This window comes from Galeopterus variegatus, unplaced genomic scaffold, assembly GCF_000696425.1.
Source record: "Galeopterus variegatus unplaced genomic scaffold, G_variegatus-3.0.2 Scaffold487, whole genome shotgun sequence".
Lineage (NCBI taxonomy): Eukaryota > Metazoa > Chordata > Mammalia > Dermoptera > Cynocephalidae > Galeopterus > Galeopterus variegatus.
In genome coordinates this window covers 27102-42351 of record NW_007726598.1, presented here as the reverse complement: position 1 = coordinate 42351, position 15250 = coordinate 27102, and the positions used below count along the sequence as shown (strand labels likewise).

The following is a 15250-nucleotide window of genomic DNA, read 5'->3' as shown; positions in this document are numbered from 1 at the left end:
CCAGGCTCCTAGTACCTTCCATCCCAGCTGCCCAGGGCCCCCCACCTCCGCCTCCCACACCCTCCCCTCTGCCCACTCCCGTTGAAGGCCATGTATCCTGTCCCTCCACGCTGCCATGAGGCCTGCACTTTGCAGGGCTGAAGTCCAAAGTTCAGTCTCTTCGCTTAAGCGCACGGATAAATATGAACCTTGGAGAATTTCCCCAGCTCCAATGTAAACAGAGCAGGCAGGGGCCCTGATTCACTGGCTGCTGGGGCCAGGACTGGGGGTTGGGGGTGCCCACAGGGCTTGGCTAGTGGGGTCTGGGGGAGCAGTGGGTGCAAGGGTCCTGGCCTGTGCCTGCTGGTTGGCCGGCAGGTAGACAGTGCACGCGGTGGGGGAGGCAACAGGCTTGGTGGACACGGCCGCGTGGCCCCGTGGTAGCGGAGCCATGGTTTCTAAACTGAGCCAGTTGCAGACGGAGCTCCTGGCGGCCCTGCTTGAGTCGGGTCTGAGCAAAGAGGCGCTGATCCAGGCGTTGGGGGAGCCAGGGCCTTACCTGCTGGCTGCAGATGGCCCCCTGGACAAGGGGGAGTCCTGCGGAGGTGGTCGAGGGGAGCTGGCTGAGCTGCCCAATGGGCTGGGGGAGACTCGGGGTTCCGAGGACGAGACAGACGACGATGGGGAAGACTTCACGCCACCCATCCTCAAAGAGCTGGAGAACCTCAGCCCCGAGGAGGCAGCCCACCAGAAAGCCGTGGTGGAGACCCTTCTACAGTAAGGACCCCTTCCCCGTCCCCAGCTCCCACGAAGGAGCCCAGAGGGGCTCACCCACAGCTCCTGAGCGGCTCCTCTTTTGAGTCCAGAGTCCCCGTGAGCTGTGGTCTTTAACCTAGTTATCGGGACGGGGACAGCGCCCATGGGAGCCCCGGAGGGTCCTTGATCTGGCCCTCTGCAGAGTTCCGAATCCCGACCAGCCATGGCCTTCAGCCCAGTGCTCAGGAGGTGGGGACATGCCCTAGGGAAGTGTTGAGATGGGGAGAAAAGCAGGAGAGTCCTCAATTGAAATGCCAAGAGAACCAGGGGTGGAGGACATTTTTGGCCACTTGTACTCCCCAAACCTTAACTTCCCTGTTAAGTCCTGGGATTGTAGGCTCAGGGATCAAGAAGCACCACTGGGGAAGAGGAGCCAAGGCTGGGGTTTTAGGGGTTTCCTTGGCCTCCCGGGGACTCAAGCATTCAGTTGGGAAAGTCCAGGTCTTTCTTACCTGAGGCAGATGGAGCCTCGGGGTGGGAGCTGCTTCCCTTTCCTGCACAACCACAGGTATCCCACCTCGTCAGCAGGTGTTAGAGGACTCCCCACCTGTACCCCTATCCGCCGGCTGGCTCCCCATTTCCTGGAAGACTGGGTGGGTCCTGAACTCAATGCCTCCCCTCTCCTCAGCAGAGCTGACCTGGTTACTAATTACCCACACACTTTATTATTTCTCTTTTGTTTTATAAATTTATAAACAGCAAAAGGCTTTGATAAGGCCTGTGATCATTAACTTGTAGGGCTGGTGGCCTGGAGAGGCCTGGGCCAAATAACCTCCCACCCCATGGGGGTTGGGGATGAGGGAGCTGGGGTGAGGGATGGGTGGCCTGGGGGCCGCAGGGACCACCCCTCCCAGAAAACTCTATAACCCTTATCCTAACCACTGCCTGCCTACTCTGTGCTGAAAGTCCACATGCATAATTTCCCATAATGTTGAGATGAACCCTGGGAGGAAGCTGTTGATAACTCTGCTTCACAGATGGGGAAACTGAGGCTTACAGAGGGGAAGGAGCTTGACGAAGGTCACCCAGCTGGGACTCCAAACCCACTCCGTTTGGTGCTCTCAGTTGCTAGGACTGGGGGCCAGGGGCCGGCTGGGGGTAGCTAAGGAGTCTGAGGGAGAACCCCGAAGACGCTGTGCAGGGGACCACCTCTTTTCTGTCCAAGGTCCTGATCCCAGCTCGGGCTGGTGGAGGGCTGATGGATCCCTGCCTTCCCAGGGTCCTCAGGGAGCTTCCTGAGGGCCTGAGCAGGGGGCAGGGGAAAAGTCAGGGCCCCCAGACTTGGCAGGAAGAGGAGGGCAAAGGGCTGCCAAGCTGCAGGGGAGGGGCAAAGAGTCAGGCATCGCCAGACCCAGGGTGAGGGCAACTTGGACAGGGTGGGGCTGGGCCTGACCTGCTCAGGGCCCCAGATGGAATTGGGGGCTTTGGGGTGAGGGTGGGGACAGGGGGTGCCAAGGGCCTTTCTTACCTGGCTGGGTGGGGCCTCTTGATCAGCAGCCCCTTTGGTGGGATGTTGGGGTTGGGGGAGGCTTGATCCACAGCATTTGAGGGGGATGCAGAGGTCAAAGTGCTCCCTGGGGACCAGCAGAGACCTGGAAGCTGAGGGAGAGAGGGGAGACAGGGAGGAAGAAAGAGGACGTCTGGGGAGATAGAGATGAGGTCTGGAGCAGCAAAGAGGAGAGGAGCCAGAGGGGACAGGGGCTCAGACCCCACCGGGAAAAGGGGCAAGGGAGAGAGTGAGGTGCCCCAAGCTGAGAGGAGACTGGAGTGCTTCCCTCCTGTGCCCCGATTGGGTTTTCTTTAATGCTAACAGCATGCTATTTACTTTCCATTTAAATTTGAGATGTTGCTATAAATTATCAACCAGCTCCTTGTTCCTGCAGAGTTTATAACTAACTACCTGGGTTACTTATTGTTCAGGTAACAAAAGGGATCTGAAACCACCCTGAGGGAAAAAGTGGGGCCTCTAGCCTCAGGGCCGGGGAAGGAGCCAGAGGGAGAGGGGTGGGGTACCCCTGGCACAGGTCTGGGTGGTGGCAGAAGTTAAGGCTGGAGAAGATGTTGCAGAGGCAGGACTTCCAGTGGAAGCTGTTTTTCTGGAGAAGACAGTATCTAGGGAGAAGCATTAGCAGGTCCCGGACCCGAGACCTCCCTGGGGTACCCCATTTTTGAGGCCACAGCAGAAACCTGAGCTCTTCCCTCAGATCTCCACCCTTAGTTCACTGCATGACCTTGGGCAAGTTTCTTCCTCTCTTCTGCCTCAGTTTCCCTACCTGGACAATGAATAAAATTCAAACTCCCCACCTGGTTCTGTTCCCCTGCCAACTTCCTTAACATCTTCCCAGAACTCTCTCCCTCCCTCACTTTGCTCCAGTTACACTGATGACACACCAAGTTGATTCCCACCTCAGGGCCTTTGCACATGCTGTGCACCTGTTTGGAACCCTCTTTCCAGATCCTCCCATGGCTGATTCCTTCTCCTCCTTCAGCTCCCTGATTGCCCCATCCAAAGGTGGGCCCTGCCCCTAGTCACTCTCTTCTACTATTTCGTTTACTTTCTCCTGTCCCTATTACTGATGATTATCTTATTTATGTTTGTTTTCTATCTCCTGCCTTGAAAATAGAAACTCTTCAAGGGCAAGGCCTGAGTTGCCTTTTTTCACACACAGCACAAATAAATGAGTGATCAGAATTTTCTGAGTCCCTGAGGACATCTGCTGCCCTTTGGCAGGACCCAGCAGACAGAGGTGTGGCAAAAGGAGGAAATGGGACCCAGTGCTCCTTACAGGGCATTCTCCCAGGTCCTCCCTGTCCCTAAATAGCTCAAACCCAAAATTTGAAATTCTCTGACCCTCCCTGTTGGACAGCATCAGGGCATCAAATCCCAGGAAGACAGTAGCCAAGGTAAAACAAAGGATCTGACATCCTTAAGTGAAGCCAGCCTGCCTGGGTTTGAATCCAAGCTATGTCCATTTCTAGCTCAGGCAGGTGATTTAGCTTTTCTGAGCCTCACTTTCTTCTGCAAGGTGGAGATGATAATAACACTTACCCGCAAGGGTAAGTAGCATAATACTTGTAGAGTGAGTACATAGAATGTGCAATAAATGGTAGCTATTATTAGTGGTTCCATTTTACAGATGAGCAAATTAAGGCTCAGAGAGGCAAGGTAACTTACCCAAGGTAACTCTTCCAAAGTAGTAAGGCCAGGACTTGGACCTAAGTTCTTCTACCACGTAGTCTGCACAGCACCCTTGAGGTTGTGTGCCTGTCCTTGGTAAGTTTACATCTCCCTTACCTCTCCCCAGTTGTTCTTGCTGTTCAACTTGACTGTCAACTCACTTCCATGTGGTGCTTTAGAGCTTCTTAAGGGAGCAGATGCACTGAACTCATTTTTTCTTCCCAACAATCTCTGAAGTATGAAATATCATTAGGTCCATTTCACAGATGAGGAAACTGAGGCACAAGAAGGTTAAGTGACTTCCCAAGGCCACTTGGATAGGGAGTGGCAGAGCTGGGATTCACACTCATATCTAAAGCCTCCACACTGAGAATTCAGGTCCCCATAGATGAGTGGCCTTCAGACCGGTCTCCTAAATTCACAGCTTTGGATGCCGTGAAACACTAGGGGACAGAGAGCGAAAGGCCCAAAGTCTTGGACATCTGAGTAAACCCTGGAATGGGTAGGAAGTGAGAGGAGGATGATGTAGGCAGATCTTCACCTCTCCTGCTCCTGCTGCAGAGCCGGGGATCCCCAGGACTACATCATTAGTCATGATGATGAGGATAACAGTATCATTTCACTTACTGAGCACTCAGTGTGTGCCAGGCCCAGCCTGAAGTCCTTCTTCCTTGTTCGGAACTCATTTAGTTCTCCCACTAGCAGTGCAAGGTAGGCGTGGATGTTACAGAGCAGGCGTGGGTCATGCAGGATCAGACGGGCTGGATGGCAGAGGAGAGGTTTGAACCTGGGTTGGTTTGACTCTCAAACCTGTTAGAATCAAAGCAGGAGATGCCTCTGAGTTCCGAGTTGGAAGGTTGGGGAAGCTGTCCTAAGGAGTCAGGGCCTTGGAAACTGAGTGTGTGTGCATGTGTGTAAGAAACAGAGAGACAGAGAGTGAAAGAGGGAGAGAGAGACAGATTGATTCCATAGGTTCTAGAAAAAAGCGGTGGCACAGATGACTTCTCCTAGAAAGGGAAAGATGGGTACCCTCTTAGCTCTCTGTCCTTTGACTGGCATTTTTTTTTTGGCAGCTGGCAGGTACAGGGATCGAACCCTGGACCTTGGTGTTATCAGCACTACACTCTAATCAACTGAACTAACTGGCCAGCCTGACTGGCATTTTATTCATTTATTTATTTAAAGATGACCAGTAAGGGGATCTTAACCCTTGACTTGGTGTTGTCAGCACCACGCTCAGCCAGTGAGCGAACCGGCCATCCCTATATAGGGATCCGAACCCGTGGCCTTGGTGTTCTCAGCACCACGCTCTCCCAAGTGAGCCATGGGCCAGCCCTCTGACTGGCATTTTATTTATTTATTTATTTTTTCCTTTTTGTCTTTTTTCGTGACCGGTAACGGATCGCAACCCTCAGTGTTGCGCCCGTACCGGACCGGGACTGGCAACGGGATCGCAACCCTCGGTGTTGTGCCCGCACCTTGCTCAGCCAGTGAGCGGCCGGTCTGTATGTGGGATCCGAACCCTCGGCGGGAGCGCCGCCGCGCTCCCAAGCAGCGCACTGTAGCAGTGTGCCACTGGGCCGGCCCTCTGACTGGCATTTTAAATTGACTTTTTCTGTTGTGAATATATTGTCCAACTCTACCAGGAATTGTTTGAAAAATGGAAAGTTCATATTAGCGCACTTTCACACTTTTGCTTCCAGTTTCCGTGTTTAAATATCTGTCCTCTGTTGATGACTGTCGCACATGTATTTGTGAAGAGTGGCTGGCCTTTGTCTTATTTTCAAGTTTAGCTTAAGTTTGACCTGATGTGGGAGAAGTAGAGAGAGAGAGACAGAGATAGATACACAGAGAGATTGAGAGAGAGAGACACATGTGGTCACACGGACAGCAGCAGATAGTAAATCTTTAGTCTGAGCCCAGGAGAGGCTGGGTTGAAGCCTGAGCCCATTCTCTCTGGAGAAGAGAGAAGGGAGGCAGGGAGGACGGGCAGGAGGGGATGGTTGCCTTTGCGGGAGGAGGGGCCCCATGGGCAGCCCAGCCCTGGAATCAGATAAACATGTTTGCCAGGAAACACAAGGCTGGACTTTGTACTGCCCTTCCCTCCTAGCTCTGACTGGCACTCAGGGAAGGGGGAGGTGGAAAAGAGAGGATCCTAGGAGCCCTTGAACACAGGGAGAGAGAAGCCAGGGAGAGGTCTGAAGGCCGGGGTGGGGGGGGTCTCAGCAACGTGAAATATTCTTGAGTCCCAGCTAGATTACCTTGGACAAGTGACTTCCTTCATCTTTCTGAGCTTCAGTTTTCTCATCTGTGAAATGGGCATACGAGTAGTACCTACTTCCTAGGGTTATTGTAAGATTTAAATGTCCAGCCCTTAGCACAGTGCCTGGCTCCAAGTAAATACTCAAGAAACAGGAATTCTCATGATTATGATTTTTACATGAAAGGAACTTTGCTGTACCTACTGCTGACCAGTTTAAATGTATCTGTCTCCACCTTCCTCTCCTCCTTGCCTGTCTGGGAACTGCTGATAAGCAAGGGGGAAGTCAGAGGGCCAGAGCTGACGAATGGCTCTGTGCTCACACATCTGAGAAGAGCATTGCCAAGGGGGAGAGGCAAGGGCTGGTTCTTTGAGGAAGGAGAGAAGGGCTAGGAGAAGAGGCGGTGTGTGTGTGTGTGTGGGGGGGGGGGGTTAGTATTTTGAATGATAAATGATAATAAGAAGCCATTTTCTAGATATGGGAAAGAAATTAATCATTGCATAAAATTTCTGAGGAGGAACTTTTTATATCACTTTAGAGTGAGTTGAGGTAGGAATTATTGCAAGGTGGCCTTTGTTACTATCATGGACACATCTCATGTGAATTTGGGTCAGTTCTTGATTTTAGCTCTCATAGGGAGACTTAACTACTGCTATAGTTATTATGACAAATTGTAATCAAGTTATACACATTTTACTTTCTAAAATTAGGCCTATTCCTTGATGGTTAGGCTTCTAACGGGAGGAAAGATAAGCTAGAGAGAACTCTGGGTTTGGAGTTAGAAGACAGGACTTTGAGAAATACTTTTTAGTTATATAGTGCTGGGGGGGTGTTAATTTAGTTGTTTACAATTCAATTTTAAATATATGCATATATAGTATGTTATATAATATCATAATATATGACATAATTTAAAAAATACAGAAGAGCTGCAGGGAAAACTGACCCTTTCACCCCCGTCCCAACCACCCCATTCCCCTCTGGAGGCATCAGTGTCACCAGTTCCTTGTGTGCCCTCTGGAATTTCATGGAACCAAATCCCTTCAGGTGGGATGGGACTCTGCTGGGCTTGCCCTGTGACCCTGGGCAAGAGATGCAAAGGATACAAGCTCTCTGAGCCTCAGTGGACCTGGCTGTAAAATGGGAAAATTTATATTTTCTCTCCTTGGCTTCAGATTCGATGTTTCCCTTTTTCCAGTAGGTCTCCCTCATCCATCCATCCATCCATCCATCCACTCATTCATTCATGTATTCATCAACAGCAAACTTCATGTCAGACCCACTTTGGGTGCTAAGAGCCAGACAGTTCCCTCCCTTATAGTGTTTACAGTCTCCCACAGTGGATAAGACATAACCATAAATTTCCAGGTAGGATGACGGGAGGGACATTAAAGGAGGCATACAGGTGAGGATCCTCCCTACCTGGCTTGCATTCATGTGTCTGTGTGTCCATGTTTCTAAACCTTTATCTCTTCCCATGTCTGTGTCTCCATGGGCCTGTGTCCACATGTCTCTCATATGTTTGTGTCTACAAGTCTCTGTCCCCCTGTCCATGTGTCTGTGTCCCTGTGTCCTGGCATGAGTGACCATACCTTCCTGCTCCTGAGTCCAGGTGCAGATCCCTGGGCTCCATAACTGCTTTTATCCACAATCCCTGCCCCCCCCCAGGGCTAACAAGGGTTCTAGCACCCAGGACCCCAGTTCTACCTGCAGGGCTGGCAGGGCCCACTGGGAACCCCTTGCTGAGCACATCCTGTCCTGGCCCTCCTCCCAGGGAGGACCCATGGCGTGTGGCAAAGATGATCAAGTCCTACCTGCAGCAGCACAACATCCCCCAGCGGGAGGTGGTCGACACCACTGGCCTCAACCAGTCCCACCTGTCCCAGCATCTCAACAAAGGCACCCCCATGAAGACGCAGAAGCGAGCTGCCCTGTACACCTGGTACGTCCGCAAGCAGCGAGAGGTGGCCCAGCGTAAGTAATGACCCCAGCCCATGTTTTCAATAGCAGGGCCTGGGACTCTCCCCAGCACATAGGGGAGGGCTGAAAGCTTTACCATCCCCATTACACAGACAGGTAGACTGAGAAGAAGCCAGTTTATTATTTTTTTGGCAGCTGGCCAGTATGGAGATCTGAACCCATGACCTTGGTGTTGTAAGTCTGCACTCTAAGCAACGGAGCTAACTGCCAACCCTGTGCTATTTTAATTTGTATGAGAAGAAACAAAGATTTAGCTTGAAAATTTGTTAGAATTAGGTTTAGGTTTTGAGAGAATTTGAATGTCTTTTCCCAAAACCATTACTGGAAGAAATTTTACAATATTAAATAAAATTTATTTTTTATTTCCAAGAGAAAGGTAATCAAAGATTTCAGCCTAGAGCTGAGAATAAAGCAGCAAACGATGGTCCAAATAGCCTTCCCTTGAGAACTTAGTTCGAAAATCTGTTAGAACTAGGATGAGCTTCTGAGAAAATTTGGATGTCTTCTCCTAAAACCATTACTGGAAGAAATTTTACAATATTAAATAAAATTTATTTTTTATTTCCAAGAGAAAGGTAATCAAAGATTTCAGCCTAGAGCTGAGAATAAAGCAGCAAACGATGGTCCAAATAGCCTTCCCTTGAGAACTTAGTTCGAAAATCTGTTAGAACTAGGATGAGCTTCTGAGAAAATTTGGATGTCTTCTCCTAAAACCATTACTGGAAGAAATTTTACAATATTAAATAAAATGTATTTTTTATTTCCAAGAGAAAGGTAATCAAAGATTTCAGCCTAGAGCTGAGAATAAAGCAGCAAACGATGGTCCAAATAGCCTTCCCCTGAGAACTTAGTTCGAAAATCTGTTAGAACTAGGATGAGCTTCTGAGAGAATTTGAATGTCTTTTCCCAAAACCATTACTGGAAGAAATTTTACAATATTAAATAAAATGTATTTTTTATTTCCAAGAGAAAGGTAATCAAAGATTTCAGCCTAGAGCTGAGAATAAAGAAGCAAACGATGGTCCAAATAGCCTTCCCCTGAGAACTTAGTTCGAAAATCTGTTAGAACTAGGATGAGCTTCTGAGAAAATTTGGATGTCNGTTAATTTAGTTGTTTACAATTCAATTTTAAATATATGCATATATAGTATGTTATATAATATCATAATATATGACATAATTTAAAAAATACAGAAGAGCTGCAGGGAAAACTGACCCTTTCACCCCCGTCCCAACCACCCCATTCCCCTCTGGAGGCATCAGTGTCACCAGTTCCTTGTGTGCCCTCTGGAATTTCATGGAACCAAATCCCTTCAGGTGGGATGGGACTCTGCTGGGCTTGCCCTGTGACCCTGGGCAAGAGATGCAAAGGATACAAGCTCTCTGAGCCTCAGTGGACCTGGCTGTAAAATGGGAAAATTTATATTTTCTCTCCTTGGCTTCAGATTCGATGTTTCCCTTTTTCCAGTAGGTCTCCCTCATCCATCCATCCATCCATCCATCCACTCATTCATTCATGTATTCATCAACAGCAAACTTCATGTCAGACCCACTTTGGGTGCTAAGAGCCAGACAGTTCCCTCCCTTATAGTGTTTACAGTCTCCCACAGTGGATAAGACATAACCATAAATTTCCAGGTAGGATGACGGGAGGGACATTAAAGGAGGCATACAGGTGAGGATCCTCCCTACCTGGCTTGCATTCATGTGTCTGTGTGTCCATGTTTCTAAACCTTTATCTCTTCCCATGTCTGTGTCTCCATGGGCCTGTGTCCACATGTCTCTCATATGTTTGTGTCTACAAGTCTCTGTCCCCCTGTCCATGTGTCTGTGTCCCTGTGTCCTGGCATGAGTGACCATACCTTCCTGCTCCTGAGTCCAGGTGCAGATCCCTGGGCTCCATAACTGCTTTTATCCACAATCCCTGCCCCCCCCCAGGGCTAACAAGGGTTCTAGCACCCAGGACCCCAGTTCTACCTGCAGGGCTGGCAGGGCCCACTGGGAACCCCTTGCTGAGCACATCCTGTCCTGGCCCTCCTCCCAGGGAGGACCCATGGCGTGTGGCAAAGATGATCAAGTCCTACCTGCAGCAGCACAACATCCCCCAGCGGGAGGTGGTCGACACCACTGGCCTCAACCAGTCCCACCTGTCCCAGCATCTCAACAAAGGCACCCCCATGAAGACGCAGAAGCGAGCTGCCCTGTACACCTGGTACGTCCGCAAGCAGCGAGAGGTGGCCCAGCGTAAGTAATGACCCCAGCCCATGTTTTCAATAGCAGGGCCTGGGACTCTCCCCAGCACATAGGGGAGGGCTGAAAGCTTTACCACCCCCATTACACAGACAGGTAGACTGAGAAGAAGCCAGTGGGATTAAAGCAGCATTTACTACCTATTCTGCACAAGGCATTCTTTTTTTTTTTTTTTTTTAAAGATGACCGGTAAGGGGATCTTAACCCTTGACTTGGTGTTGTCAGCACCACGCTCACCCAGTGAGTGAACCGGCTATCCCTATATGGGATCCGAACCCGGGGCCTTGGTGTTATCAGCACTGCACTCTCCCGAGTGAGCCACGGGCTGGCCCCTGCACAAGGCATTCTGGAGGAGGGGAGTAGCGTTGGTCATAGGCATCCAAAGGCGGATGAACTGGTCTCTGCCTTCCAAGAGCTGTTAAGTGGGGAAGCAGGATAAAAGATCAGTATGATATAGTGAGATGTGTTATAATGGGGTAACAGCAAGAACAGCCATAACAGCTAGTGTTTATGAAACATTTACTGTGCGTCAGGCCCTGTGCACAGTATTACATAAAGTATTTCAAAGTGTTGAGCTGCCTGCACAGGGGAGAGTGGTCTGTTCTTCCTCAGGGAGACAGAGGTATCAGGAAGGTTTACACTGGAAGTATGACCTTTAGGCTAAGTCTTAAAGCGTTGAGTGGAGTTTTGACTCATGAAGATGCAGGGAAGGGTGTTTCAAGCAGAAGGAACATTATGAGTAAAGGCTCAGAGGCAAGGTGGAAGCTCAGGGGTTTCTCCACTGCAAACCCAAGAAGAGCTGGGTGTGTTCTTGCTCAGGGTATGGTGGGTTTTCTTATCCAGGTTCATACCCCACCTGATCCCAAGTGCACTTTCACACTTTTAAGCCTTCATCTGTCTAGGTATAATTTTTATTTTGACATTTCTTTTATTAGTGATCCAGATTTTTAAAAAAGGCAACACACACTTGGTGAAGGGAAAAAAAAAAAGGTTTACAATAAAAATTAGTTGTCCTTTTCCTAAAGCAGCCACTGGTATTCCCAGTGTCTTGTGTATCCTTCTAAAGATATCTTATGCATATACTAGCTATGGATATGGTTTTTCTCCCTGCCTTTTCTGGTTAATGGGAACATAGTGCCCTTACTATTTAGCACTTTGCTTTTTCTCTTAGCAATAAATCTTGTACTTTTCATATCAGCACGGAGAGATTGATCTCATTCTATTTAGGGGCTGCTGGCTGTTATTTGGAGGTACTATTATTTAACTGGCCAACTTCTGAAGGACTTTTAGGGTTTTTCCAATCTGCTATTACAAGCAACTGTTGCAAAGAACATCTTTCTTTATATAAGTTCATAATCACATATGAGTGTGTTTGTTGGATAAATTCCTAGAAATTCCTAGAATGCTGAGTCACAGATTAGGTACCTTAAAATCTTTGATAGATACTGCCATAGTTCCTTTCAAAGAAGTGGCACTGATTTACACTTCCACCAACAGCAAAAATCCCTATTGAGAAAAATTACGTATACAATAGACATCTCTGATTCTTACTCCTTGCCTAGTCCTTACCTCAGTTACTGGGGTATTCACTCCCTACTATACTGGAATACACACTTGGAAAAACAATATAAAACAATAGATTTTTGTACTACTTTATTATTTTTTTGGCAGCTGGCCAGTATGGAGATCTGAACCCATGACCTTGGTGTTGTAAGTCTGCACTCTAAGCAACGGAGCTAACTGCCAACCCTGTGCTATTTTAATTTGTATGAGAAGAAACAAAGATTTAGCTTGAAAATTTGTTAGAATTAGGTTTAGGTTTTGAGAGAATTTGAATGTCTTTTCCCAAAACCATTACTGGAAGAAATTTTACAATATTAAATAAAATTTATTTTTTATTTCCAAGAGAAAGGTAATCAAAGATTTCAGCCTAGAGCTGAGAATAAAGCAGCAAACGATGGTCCAAATAGCCTTCCCTTGAGAACTTAGTTCGAAAATCTGTTAGAACTAGGATGAGCTTCTGAGAAAATTTGGATGTCTTCTCCTAAAACCATTACTGGAAGAAATTTTATAATGTTAAATAAAATGTATTTCTTATTTCTAACAGAAATATATTAAGAGATTTCAGCCTAGAGCTAAGAATAAAGAAGCAGACTGTGGCCCAAATAGCCTTCCCCTGAGAATTTTTAACTTTAAAGGAGAAATTGGAGAATTTGAGATGTAGAACATCTCAAAGATATGACTGAAGTATTAGAACTCTTTCAGTAACAAGGGACAGAATCCCAACTCAAACTGATTGAAGCAAAAAAGGGAATTTATTGGCTCATGGATGTGAGGCATCCTGGGCTGCTTCAACCATGGCTTGATCCAGGGGCTCAAGTGATGTCTGCTCAGCATTTCTTGGCTCTGTTTTCTTTTATGTTGGCTTTGTCCTCAGGTAGGTTCTCCTCATATCGGCAAAGATGGGCCCTGGAACTCTGGGCTGCCATTCTCCCAGTTTAGAAACCTTGGAGGGAAAAGACCTCCTCCTCTTTTCAGCTACTTTCAGTTGAATGACTTTTTATTTTATTTTATTTATTTATTTATTTTTTTTTTTTTAAAGATGACCCGTAAGGGGATCTCAACCCTTGGCTTGGTGTTGTCAGCACCACGCTCAGCTAGTGAGCAAACCGGCCATCCCTATATAGGATCCGAACCCGGGGCCTTGGTGTTATGAGCACCGCACTCTACCGAGTGAGCCACGGGCCGGCCTGACTTTTTATTTTTAATAATGTAAACTTTTAAATGAAGTCTAACACACAAAAGTGCACAAATCCTAAGCACACAGCTCAGTGAATTTTCACAAAGTAAACACACCAAATAGAACTACCAACCAGATAAAAAATAGAACATTATCAGCTCCCCAGAATCTCCCCCTCTTCAGTAAGAGAAACCATTAATCCCGACTTTTATCATCATAGGCTAATGAGGGCTGTTTTTGACATTTGTATAATCTGAATCATATAACACAGTGGCTTCTTTCATTCCTTATTACGTTTGTGAGATTTATCTATGTGGTTCCATGTCCTTGTAGAATGGCCATTTTTCATGGTTGTGTACGAATAGTCCATTGTGTCCATATAATGTATTTATTTTTTCTTCTTCGATGGGCATTTGAATTGCTTCTGATTTTTCGCTGTTGTGTGAACAGTGCTGCTACAAACATCATAGTACATGTCTTTTGCTCAATGTGTACATACATTTCTATTGGCTGTGGAATGGCTATGTCAAAGAGTACATAGGTTCAGCTTTAGCAGAGGCTGTTGAATAGTTATTAGTTTGCTTTCCAATCAGCAGTGTTTGACTATTCCAGGTGCTCCTGAAATCTTCACCAACACTTGGTAATGTCAGTCTTTTTTATTTCAGCCATGGTGGAGTGTGGTGGTGCCACATTGTGGCCTTAATTTCCATTTCCCTGGTGACACCTTATGTTGTGTATCTTTTTACATGGTTATCAGTCATTTGGAGATCCTCTTTAAGAAGTACTTATTCAAGGATGTTGTCCACTTTTATCTTGGGTCACCAGCTTTTTTCATATGGATTTGTAGGAGTGTTAAAAAATATACCCTGACTATAAGCCCTTTTTCAAATATATGTACAGCAAATATATTCTCCCAATCTGTGGTTTGCCTTATACTCTCTAAGTGATGTCTTTTGATGAGCAGAAGTTCTTAATTTTTTCTGTATGGCTAGTGCCCTGTTTAGGAAATCTTTGTCTAACCCAAGGTCGTGAACACATTCTCTTATATTTTATTCTAATAGTTTCATTCCACTTTTCACACTTAGAACCGTAATCCAGCTAGAATTGAGTTCTACGCATGGTGTGAGATAGAAAGTCAGGATCCATGTTTTCTTTACAAGTTGCTTCAACCTTTGCTATTCCTTGGAATGACTTGTGCCCAGGATTCGTTTTTTTCTCCTATGTAATTGACTGTCCAGTATTGAAAGAAGACTCATGAACCAGTCACAGTGGCCAGGAAATGTGTTATTCTTGTTGGCTGGAGTAAGGTCACCCCACTGCAACTAGATGGGCTGAGAAGGAGGAAGGGGGACCCCCAATGAGAATCAAAGTGCAGTTTCCTGAAGAAGCAGAAAGTGCTACCCTGAAGGCAGCAGATATTTGAGTGAATGATTGGTGCCTCATCAGAGAAGCGGCAGGTGTGATAAACATGTCCCAATCATGAGAGGCAACGTGGCACAGCAGCTAAATGTAAGTTTCTGGAGCCAGACCACCTGAGTTTGAGTCCTGGCTCTGACACTTGTCAGCTGTGTGAGCTTGGGCAAGTTGTTTAACCTTCTTGTGACTCTGTTTCCCCATCTATAAAATGGAGATAAAATAACATCTACCTTGTTAGGGCTGTCGTGAAGATGAAATTTGTAGAAGTGTCTACCATATAGAAAGCAAAAGCATTAGCTGTTATTATTGTAGCTGATTTTCCTGCCAGATGTTCTCTGAACTTCCCCATCATCCCTCCTCCTGTCAAATCCATGGTGATATAAAGTTATCTGCTTTGCATGTTTGGTCATTAAGAAAACCAAACTTTTAGGGGCTGCCCATGGCTCACTTAGGAGAGTGTGGTACTGATAACACCAAGGCCATGGGTTCGGATCCCCATATAGGGATGGCCGGTTAGCTCACTTGGGAGAGCATGGTGCTGACAACACCAAGTCAAGGGTTAAGACCCGCTTGCTGGTCATCTTTATTTTTATTTTTTTATTTTTTTTTTCCTTTTTGTCTTTTTTACTG

The 15250-nt window shown here is 47.0% G+C and overlaps 1 protein-coding gene across 1 annotated transcript in view; it reads left to right on the top strand.

The window, feature by feature from the left end:
- Window positions 1-239: 239 nt before the first annotated feature.
- HNF1A (HNF1 homeobox A) overlaps window positions 240-15250 on the top strand; it is a 25269-nt gene continuing 10258 nt past the window's right edge. Inside the window, exons 1-2 of the mRNA XM_008569344.1 lie at window positions 240-756; window positions 8009-8208. Coding sequence (XP_008567566.1) covers window positions 431-756; window positions 8009-8208 — 526 coding nt within the window. The 5' untranslated portion in view covers window positions 240-430. The remainder of the gene's footprint in view (window positions 757-8008; window positions 8209-15250) is intronic.